The sequence below is a fragment of the Etheostoma cragini genome, chromosome 7 (genome assembly GCF_013103735.1).
Source record: "Etheostoma cragini isolate CJK2018 chromosome 7, CSU_Ecrag_1.0, whole genome shotgun sequence".
In the NCBI taxonomy this organism is placed as follows: domain Eukaryota; kingdom Metazoa; phylum Chordata; class Actinopteri; order Perciformes; family Percidae; genus Etheostoma; species Etheostoma cragini.
In genome coordinates, this window is record NC_048413.1 from 2,680,789 (window position 1) to 2,691,333 (window position 10,545).

General features: G+C 41.7%; 2 protein-coding genes across 2 annotated transcripts; one reads left to right on the forward strand and one right to left on the reverse strand.

Annotated features, from left to right (window-relative positions):
• Positions 1-194: 194 nt before the first annotated feature.
• si:ch211-210c8.6 lies at positions 195-3,272 on the reverse strand. The gene is made up of 5 exons (XM_034877762.1): positions 3,008-3,272; positions 1,521-1,626; positions 1,051-1,157; positions 707-879; positions 195-620 (listed from the first exon to the last, which is right to left on the reverse strand). The coding sequence occupies exons 1-5, from the start codon at positions 3,162-3,164 to the stop codon at positions 342-344; spliced, it is 822 nt and encodes a 273-aa protein (XP_034733653.1). The 5' UTR covers positions 3,165-3,272; the 3' UTR covers positions 195-341.
• Positions 1,651-8,626, forward strand: bin2a (bridging integrator 2a). Its single transcript, XM_034877761.1, has 13 exons — positions 1,651-1,889; positions 4,117-4,224; positions 4,308-4,388; positions 5,175-5,229; positions 5,318-5,412; positions 5,702-5,797; positions 6,089-6,196; positions 6,288-6,373; positions 6,453-6,528; positions 6,613-6,695; positions 7,127-7,730; positions 7,850-7,904; positions 8,468-8,626. The coding sequence occupies exons 2-12, from the start codon at positions 4,141-4,143 to the stop codon at positions 7,901-7,903; spliced, it is 1,422 nt and encodes a 473-aa protein (XP_034733652.1). The 5' UTR covers positions 1,651-1,889; positions 4,117-4,140; the 3' UTR covers position 7,904; positions 8,468-8,626.
• The last annotated feature ends 1,919 nt before the right edge of the window (positions 8,627-10,545 follow it).

The window sequence follows — 10,545 nt, forward strand, 5'->3', positions numbered from 1 at the left end:
TAACCTTTTGTGTCTTTCCCTCCTTGTGCAATGTGTCGATGGTCGCCTTTTGGACAGCTGTCAAATCTGAAGTCTTCCACATGTTTGCAATTACTGAAATAAATCAATTTTTTCAAAATATTCTAATTTACTGGCTTTTACCTGTACATTAGCTCTGAATCACAACATACCACAAAGATCTTGCACAGATGGTTATTTAAAGATTGTGTGATAAACTGGAATTTATTTGACAGAATAACAAATGTCAGAAATTCAGAGTTGCCCCGGACACCGACAAATCTGCATCTTCTTTGCGTGAGACAAATGTTGGTAAAGCAGTTGATGTTGACATCAATGTAACATCAAAATTTAGGCCACGGCCAGAGCAGAGGAGTGTTCTTGATGTAGTCCTGGAAGCCTGGAACTGATCCCCACTTCTTCAAGGCCTGCTTCTCCAGGATGGGGATGCCGCTGACGTAACGCAGCAGGAACCAGACGAAGAGAGGCGACGCCCCGCTCAGGTACTGGGGACCCTGCATCACTGATGAGGCTGAGAGCCAGAGACCCGACCACTGCAGGATCTCTCCAAAATAGTTTGGGTGTCTGCTGTAAGCCCAAAGTCCACTCTGGATGAATTTCCCCTGGAGGAATATGAATAAATTGGACAAGCCATTTACACAGCGAATGATGCATTAAGGGTTGTGCAGCATGGCGTCTGATAACTTACAGCGTTATCTGGGTTACGCTTGAAAAGCAATTTCTGCTGGTCAGCAATAGCTTCAGTAGCGAAGCCCAGGCCCCATATAGTCCAGCCGATGTAGTCCCTCGTTCCCAGAGGCACATCCCGCTTCTCGGTATTCAACATGAGGGTGGGCAGGAGGGTCATAAATACCCAAAGTGCTAAAAAAAAAAAAAACAGTAACCAACAACTCCTACATAGAATATATACATACTTAGAGCTGGAAATTAGACTTTATGATTTATACAAGGCAACACTCGCTTGAGTTGGGTGCTGAGTTGGTCAAGGACTGTGGCAATGAGAGGAAAAGCATTTGCATCACTTCCAAGTACCTTGAATAGTCCAATACACAAAGAAAGTCCCCGGGCTGTCTCTGACATTGTTGAACCTGCGATCGTGACCGTCCTTCAAGATCCGCATGAAGAGGAATGTCCCCAGCCTGCAGAGAGAACATGGTTAACCTCCATTCACATTAACCAAAGGCATTATTCATTAACCCGACTTGAAGGTTTCACATTCATTAGTTCCTGCTCTGACCTGGCCAAGGACCCCTGAGTAACTTACACAAAACCTCTGCCAGTTTAAATGAAGCAGGACATAATAAGAGGAGGGGGGGGCAGGCGCTGGGTGGGTCACCTGGTAGAGCGTGCACCTATCTACAGAGGCATGGTCTTCAATGCAGCAGACACAGGTTAGGGTATACCTTTGCCGCATGTCATTCCCCTTCTGTCCCCCCTTTCATGTCTAAGCTGTCGTGTCACAAATAAAGGCCTGAAACGGGGGTGGGGGGGGACTTCCTTACCTGAGTCCCCATGCCGTCACCAACCCAGTCTGCACATTCTGCCGGACATGTCTGGCTCCTCCCCAGAAACGGCTCAGGTGGGCAAGTAGTATAAATGTGCCAGATCCTGGAAGAAGACCATAAAAAAAAATAAAAAAGACACGCTGCAGACTCAGGACAGTTGGGACATGGGTACGGCGGATCGCTCTCCTCTAGTAAGGCGTGGTCAATAAATCTTTTACCCAGCATACTGCAGACAATTGGTTCCAAAGTTCAAGGGTAAAATATACCGGAGCACAGCGCGCGGTGGAGAACCAGAGGAGTCAAAGGAAGGTTTCAGGTTGATTCATTTTGGAAAATTATAAAGAAATCAGCCACTGGTGTCAACAGGTAAGATTCACTGCTCCACATGTAACAAGTGATTTTGGAATGATCTGGATTCAAGCCTCAAAATCCAAAGATATTCAGTTTGTTATTATATGAGCAAAAAAAAGCTGAAAATCCCCACTTTGCTGGAGGTGGATAATTATAGCTCATTTTTACAGACATAAAAGACAATAAAATGATTTGCAAATACATTTTCCAATCAGTTAATCAACTTATTGTTCCAGCTCTAGCGGACACTAATATATTAAAATACATACAGTAAATCTAATGTGATTATTATCGTGCTATTCAGGCAGATTGAACTGGAAACCTTTTTTTACCAATGAAGAAGTGAGACCAGGTAGCCGTAATCCCTAGTGTCTCCCATGCCAGACCTATCTCCATAGCGCTGGAGTTTATGGTCTGGCTACCCCGCCTGCCTATTATGGGATAGAGGGAATAAATCTGACAACTCTGACATCTCTCCATGTATAGTGCATGTATAGGTCCTGAGCATGTGTGTGTATTTCAGGCCTGTGTGTGTGAGTACTAACAAAAAGTGTGTACACAGAGTGTAGTGCAGTAATTTCCCCACTGGGGACTAATAAACAAATTATCTTATTATCTTGTCTTATCTTAAATGCTCTGGTGTGTTTGCATGTCTTTAAACTAATCATAGTCGTCCTGGGCAGCGCAATGTGCATCTGTTAGGACTACTAGTGGGGATTTATTACATTTGTAATTGGGCTCCACAAAAACAGCCCCCCCACACACACACTTTTTGGTGAATGAAGAGGGCCCCAGGATCCCTCTGCACGCCCCTGCAGCTTCTTAAGAGGAAGGAGGAGCTGTCTGGCTGTTTCACAACAAAGCTGCTTTGGATAACAGGTTTTATAATGGTGACAGTTCAGTGCTTCAACTCAGAGAAAAAAACGCATTTTTTAAGTACTAAATGATAAATCAAACACAGCTGAATTTTGTCTAAGCAACCTACCTTTAGGCTCTTTTGTTTCACTTTTCTGTCGAGTTGACTTTCCACCAAATACACTGTCCTGAATCAAGAGTCAGGCTGCAAAAGCATGGCTGAAAACAACATTTACATAGGACATGGAGATGTTCGCTAGTCCCCCACCCCCCATTACCTGCCAAATCGTAAAACTTCTCGGTTCTGAAGGCTGCAGCCAGAGCCCAGCCGGCCCACTGGATGCCCAGGTCGGTGGCGGCGCACTTGACCAGGGTGCTGCCCATGATCACGTCCTGCAGGTCGGCGAGCAGCGCAGCGATGTGATCCTTTATCATAGGACCACTCCTCACACACACACACGAACATATACACACTCTGGGTAAAGTTCACCGCTGCCGTTCGACCTGCCTAACTGGGAGTGGCTTGGCCGCAGGGAACGCTGGGTATTGTAGTTTTCAGAGGAGAATCTTGGTGCGATTCATGCATTGTTTATCTTGTATTGGGTAATCATTTAATGGAGTAACAATACTAAATATACTACCAAACTGTCAAAACTGTTCTTTTTTAATTACCCAAAAATACTATGATTGATTCCACACAACGCTCTTTGGCAAGTACAAATCTCTACTTTCCTCACTTTTAGGGTGTCTTATTCAATTTTATAGCATTTGAAAACAAAAATTGAAGTGGTTTTGAAATACTATTGAGTAAAAATTGATATATTCCAGTCTGGGAGTATCCATCAACATCCATTCCTTTAATTTTAGTCAAAATAATTCCTAATTTCAGATTTTCTAACTCAAACATGAGGTACAATTTCCTATAAATGAGGTCTATTGATCATAAATTCCCCAAATAACTGTAAAACTGAAGTTAATAAGGTAGTGTCACGTAGTGTTGAAAATGTCAAAAAGGTTTTAAAGTGTCAAAAAAGGGACTAAAAAGTACGAAAAATGTAAAAACATTGATAAAAAGCGTCAACAAAAGTGTTGATTTTCAATTTTGACGGGAAGACAACACAAGGGTTAATTTATTCCTAAAATATAATCCACATATGGATTCCTGGGTGGTGATGGTTCAGTGGATATGACACTAGCCCTTGGTGTGGGAGACCTGGGTTCAATTCCCCCTGCGATACATCAACTACTGTGTCCCTGAGTCAGGCCCTTGACCCCCAGCTGCTCCAGAGGAGTGCAGCCTCGGATGTATAGCAGTTCTGAGTCCCTTTGGGTAAAATTGTCAGCTAAAGGACATGCAATGTCATTTTAATTTTTCCTTCATCATCAGGAGTAAACACAACCAAGACACAATATGGCAGAGAGTACAAGTCCAAAAGGCAACTCTGGTGACTTTGCTAAAAAGGTCCAGAGACAGCTAAGCAGAAGCAAGGAAAAGGTAACTGTCTGCAAATTGGATTTCCTAAACAACAAGAGGTTAGTAGTAGCTGTCACGATGAGGTACATATGCTTTTTCTGCAGGTTCTGCAAAAGCTGGGGAAGACAGTGGAGAGCAGAGACGACCAATTTGAACAGTGTCTCCAACAGTTTAATGACCAGCAGGTAAGAAAATGCCTCCTGCTTAGGGAGAAAATAAAAAGTGCGGAGTTATTCTTTGTGTTTATTTGGACAGTAACATAGATTTACATTGAACAATTACATAACACAAGTCTTTTGGTTGAAAATAAAAAATTTTTAACTGCAGAAGAGGATTAGGGCCACTGGTAAAAAATGTATGTGAGTTGTGACTTTTTTCTCAGAATTCTGACTTTTTTCTCAGAATTATAAGATTAAAGTCAGAATTCTGACTCTAACCTTAGAATTAAAAAAAGTCAGAATTCTGACTTTAATCCCAGAAATCTGAGAATAAAGTCCGAATCCTGAGAATAAAGTCAGAATTCTGAGTTTTATCTCAGAAATCTGAGAATAAAGTCAGAATAAAAAAAAAGTCAGAATTCTGAGTTTAATCTCAGAAATCTGAGAATAAAGTCAGAATTCTGAGAATAAAGTCAGAATTCTGAGTTTAATCTCAGAAATCTGAGAATAAAGTCAGAATCCTGAGAATAAAGTCAGAGTTCTGAGTTTAATCTCAGAAATCTAAAAATAAAGTCAGAATTCTGATAATAAAGTCAGAATTCTGACTTTAATCTCGAAAAATCTGAGAATAAAGTCAGAAGTCTGACTGAGAAAACAATCAGAACTCACATACATTTTTCACCAGGGGCCCTAATCCTCCTCCGTAGTGAACAATGGAGGATTTATTGACCATTGCATTACTCAGAGAATCAAACATCATAAAAAGCCACACGCCTAAAGACAGACAATCTTGCCCCTGATGTCTCTTTTCAGACTGATGGGAACCGGATGTACAAGGACCTGAGGAACTACATCAATGCAGTTAGAGGTGACAGTGGGTTTTGCTTGTTGATGCTGCAGAAGTGGAGATTTGTGTCCTTCTGCGGGTCTCACGTGGACCATTCTGCTTTTTACAGACATGCGTGAAGCGTCAAGACGCCTGTCCCAGTCTCTGTTTGATGCTTATGAGACCGACTGGGCTGGAGAGGAAGACCTAGGAGCCATAGTAGAGGTTAGTGGTGTCAGTGAGCATTAGTTCCTTTTCTGATCCAGATTCCGAATCTATTGGTTGGGTTTTGTCTTTGTTTTTATTGGATTTAAAAAAAGAAAAAATCTTTAAAAGTTGACTGTTGGAGATAGATTTGTATATATGCAATATATAACAAAATGCAATAAAACCCAGAGCAGTCACAATACAGTTGCAAATTTGTGTTCACGTCACCTGGGGACCAACTCCTGTCTTCCCCCCCCCCCTCTTCATACATAATTAATGCAATATATATGCCTCGTGTTTTGATAAGGGGGAAGACCTCCTGTGGAATGACTTTGAGGTGAAGCTATTAGACCAGGCCGTACGCACCATGGAGTCCTACGTGAGCCAATTCCCAGACGTCAGGGTAAGACAAGAGGAAGCCAGTGTGCAATTATTATATATATATGTGTATAACACATCATATTATAAAAACTACACATGTTTTTATGTCTAGACATCTTAATTTGTAAAGTAGCTACTAACTGAAGCCGTCAGATGTATTTGGTGGAGTAAAATGTAGACTATTTTTCTCTGAGATGTGGAAGTAGAGAGTTAGTACTTGAGTACATTCCACCAATTGTGTAGTTCACACATGCATGCACGCACACACTCACACACACACACATTACAAATTTGGGTCTTTTTCCATCTGTAGGAGAAAGTAGCCAAGAGGGGGAGAAAACTGGTGGACTACGACTCTTCCCTCCGCCACCTGGAGGCACTGCAGACTGCCAAGAAGAGGGACGATGTCAAGATTAACAAGGTCATTAACAATGGCATGCGTTTTTTTTTTTTTTGGGGCTGTGTATTTCAAGCTTTATTTGTTGAAATGAAGTCAATTTTTCACTCTGCAGGCAGAAGAAGAGATGAAAGCTGCCAGAAGTGTCTATGAAGGCATCAACACTGAGTTAAAGGAGGAGCTGCCTGTGCTCTTTGATAGGTCTGCTGGCACATTTTCTATTATTATGAGATGGGAGGGACATCATTAATCACATTATGTGTTATTTTATGTTTCTCAGCCGCGTTGGATGCTTCGTGGCAGTCTTCTCAGGTGTGTCCAATTTACGGGACATCTTCTATAAGGAAATGAGCACGGTGTGTTTTTTCTAGAGTCACTTGGCACACATTGTTAATTGTTATGGACGTTGTAGTTTTTGAACCAATCCTCTGCTCTTGCAGCTCAACCTCGATCTGCACAACGTGATAAAGGAGCTGCAGGCTCAGCATCCGGACAAAATGTTGGCCTTGAAGGGGATGCAAAGGTCAGTTTTTTTTTTTTTAATTTTAAAGACATTTGCAATGACAGTAGTTCCACAAAATGGTTTCACCTAGGCAACTCATCACAGCTGAAGCTCTGTGAAACTCAGATGTCACAAAACACTGTAAATGGAAAGCCTCTTCTCATCCTAATCCTACTGATGCAACTAGCAGGGCTGTTTTTATTGCAGCTCCAAAAAGCATTAAATACCAATATATTCCATATATTTTGAGGCCAAATGGTTGCACTGTGGGTCCAAAGCTGCAATATTTACTACATTATTAGTCATATTACTTATTCTGGGTTGAATCATTTGGGTTGAATCATTTGAATAATCATTTGAATAAGTTTTGATGTTTCTAATTTGAGGATAGACGCAAAATATTCAAACCGAGTCCTTGTTGGCTGATATTACCCTTGCAAAAAAAATTTCAGATATGGGTCCCTGAAGAGACGAAGTCTAATGTCCCCTAAGGCCTGGAAAACCAGCTTTTCTGACTTTCACAAGAGCTATAACCCTAAACCGGCCCAGAGGTTTAGTTTCAAGTCCCCGGACAAGCCTCGCCACAGCACTCTGTCCAGAGAGAGCAGCATCCTCGCAGTCTCCCCGCCGTCACCTCTTCCGGAGACCCCCGAGCCCAGGGACCTGGACACGGGATCCAGCCACAGCGAGACCCACGGTTCTCCCGCACGAGGAGACGCTGCGGCTGAAAACCAGCTGAAGTCGGGGGAAGACAGCAGTCAGGTGGAAGAGGAGAAAGGCCTGGATGAAGAAGAGCCTACGCCTCCTGCAGGATCTGATAATAAGGGGGACGGTGAGAAAGCTCCGAAGAGTGACAGCAGCTCTGAACTCAACAACTCCTGTGATTCACTGAGCTTGGAGCTTCAGCTGTCTGCAGCGGTCGACGGCCCGCTGCACATCGAGGAGAGAGAAGAAGACACGTTGCTGGTTCGCAACGCTCCGAAACCAAATGGACTGGAGAATGGAGACGTTTCTGGGTTAACCTCTGACCCCAAGGACCTGAGCCTTCCTCACAAGGTTTGTCATTTGATTGGCTTAAAGAATGGTGATGCACGCCTCCTCTATGTATTCACTTTTGTTGCTTTTTCTGTCATGACTCCCCTATTTTACAACACTTTTATTTGTGTCCCATCTAGAATGCTCCTGCAGAAAAACAGCCATCTCCGGACTCAAAAAGCACGGACGTTTAAAGTATTCAGAATTTATGTTTAGTATGTTTTTCATGCAGACATTTTAGCCCTTGTGTTGTCCTCCAGGGTCAAAAAGATTATTTTTTTTTACACTTTTTCTTTTTTTTGACATTTTCAACGCATTATTATTTTAGTTTTAATTCACTACCACCCCTTGCTACCACTAGTTTACACTACTTTTTGGAATCCATGCTCAATAACTCCTAATATTTGAGTTATCAAAGCAGAAGTTATGAATTATTGTTGAAAGTATGTTAAGTGGATGAGTTTGGTCAGGATACCGATGTGAAACAGTTTTAATTTTCATATGAAATTCAATGAAAGTGATCAATTGTATTTGCAAAGAGCGTTGCATGGAATCCATCCATTTTTTGTGGAAAATTTGGTTAAAAAGAAACCCATATTTCAGATATAGACATTTATCAAAGGGGTCAAATTTGAACCGAGGACAACAGGAGGGTTAATCACGTTATCAGTTTTTTTATTCCCTTTTTCTATCTTCTTCTTTCTATATTTGACGGAGCTTTTCTAACATCTGTGTCCGCCCTGTGTGGATTCAAACAGAGAAGCACAGAAGAGATTGAAGGCAACAGCTGCACAAGAGAGAAAAATGTGGAGACAGCCGCGCTGATGGGTCCAACTGTGGTGTCAGGAATGATTGACTTTGCTGGTGTTAGTTTCCTTATTTATCTTTTATTGAAATCACTGAAAGTCATGTTTTTTGTAGCAGCCATGTTTCATCTGAAGTATCCTTTCAAAAGTTACTTACATTACATTACTGCGGGACCAGACGGTATCCCCAACCAGATCCATTTTAAAGTCAGAGTAGTTATGCCATGTGTCTAATGTTAGCAACCATTAACGCCCCAATAGGTTTACATTGTTAGAAAAGTTTCTCCTTGACTACAGTATGGTCTGCGTTTGCAGACGGACTGTACTGTGGAATTAAATTCCCAATTAGATGTTTGACCTTGTTCAATCACAAAACTGGAATCCGTCAATTAGGTGTGCACTGTGAAAATAAAATCATTATGTAATTCTGAACAATGGTAATTTTTTGTATAAGGATTAAACACTTAAAAAAAATGTTTTTACGTAAAGCTTACATATGTAGAAATGATGTGCATGAGATGTGTACAAAATAAATTCTTGTTTAATTTAATATGAAATAAGGTGTCAACAGCTGTGGTTGCTTCTCTGCCATTGGATGGTTTTAAATGATAGGGACCAAAATAACGAGCTCTCACTCAGTTCCCATTTCTCAGCTGACTTGACCTTCCTCCACGGCGCTGCAAAGGAGGGTCTGGCTAGTCCACACAGCATTCTGGGATGAGAGAAAAACGTGCTCTGGTGTATTGGCATTTGTAAAAACCAATCACAATCATCGTGGGCGGCGCTAGGCGTCGAGAGGAGCCACGGCGTTTCTGCAAAATAGTCTCCGGAAGGAACATGTTTTGGTGGAAGGTGTGTACGTTCAAAGTTTGTTTTTTGTCGTGAAACAGAAAACTCTGATTGGATAAATAGTCTAGCTATCTGTCTGGATTTACCCCGCAGAGATCTAAGGAGCAGCCAACCAGAGTCCTAAGAAATCCACCTAAATTAATGTAAAACCTTTAAGTTTATTTGGACCTACAAAAAGCAACAGTTGCATTCCAGAGTTAAAATGTTGGGAGTGGTCTGGCAATGAGAGGTCGGTCTTTATCGCATTGAGGCGCTGACACACCAACACGGTTAGGTCGATGACTCGAGTCTGTTCGGTCTGTTCCGTGCCGTCGTCAGCCTTCATTTTGCCCGATTTGACATGTTGAATTGGAAGGCGGGCAGTCGGACTCGTTGACCAATCTGATTGGTGGAGTGCTAGCCCGGAATTGATGAGCAGGATGAGGGGGACAAACGCCTCTCAAAATCTGATCAAAATCTTTTTAACTGTCGTTAAGTACTGTCTGTACTTTAGTTTGACAGTTATTTTGGGAATTTATGGTCAAAGAACCTCATTTGTGGGAATGTTTACCTAAAGTTTGAGTTAGAAAAGCAGGAACAATTTAGACTAAAATTAAAGGAAAGTATGTTGATGGATAATCACATACTGGAATATGTCAACTTTTACTCAATACTAGTTCAAAACCACTTCAAAGTTTTTTTTTCAAATGCTATAAACTTGATCAAAATCACCCCAAGGAGCGTTGTGTGGAATCAATCACGTTATTTTGGGTAATTACAATTGGGTAGTTCAGAAGAAAATTGATATAGGAAACGGGTTCATTTGACCCGAGGACAACATGAGGGTTAAAATGTTTTCAGAAACACGTTTCGGTGAGCTTTTTTCCTAAAATACAAGATTGGTTTCGAAATTCCGGAGAAGACAGACCCATGTGACGCTTTTGTCCAATCAGCTGCCTGTTTTCATTTTCTGGCTGATAACGCAGATTAGTTATGGAGACGTAACACGTCTTGCGCACACGCAGAACATACGCTCTATCAGCGTCGCTTCGGTGTGTTCCGAGGCCCTTTTTGGACTAACTCGGCTGCCAGCGGGTTGGCGTGTCCGAGCCTTTGGTTTAATGGTAGTCTTGCATAGCCAGACCTTAGTTTGATAATAGGAAAATGTTTGTTTTTGCTTCATTCATTATAAATAAAAGATG

Excerpts from the sequence above, each read along its gene's own strand:
- bin2a (XM_034877761.1), top strand. The coding sequence starts at position 4,141 with ATGGCAGAGAGTACAAGTCCAAAAGGCAACTCTGGTGACTTTGCTAAA. Across the intron at positions 4,225-4,307 it reads TAAGCAGAAGCAAGGAAAAG|GTTCTGCAAAAGCTGGGGAA; the intron begins GTAACTGTCTGC and ends CTTTTTCTGCAG. Across the intron at positions 6,374-6,452 it reads CTGCCTGTGCTCTTTGATAG|CCGCGTTGGATGCTTCGTGG; the intron begins GTCTGCTGGCAC and ends TATGTTTCTCAG.
- si:ch211-210c8.6 (XM_034877762.1), bottom strand. The coding sequence starts at position 3,164 with ATGATAAAGGATCACATCGCTGCGCTGCTCGCCGACCTGCAGGACGTG. Across the intron at positions 1,627-3,007 it reads GAAGTTTTACGATTTGGCAG|GATCTGGCACATTTATACTA; the intron begins GTAATGGGGGGT and ends GTCTTCTTCCAG. Across the intron at positions 621-706 it reads AGCGTAACCCAGATAACGCT|GGGAAATTCATCCAGAGTGG; the intron begins GTAAGTTATCAG and ends ATATTCCTCCAG.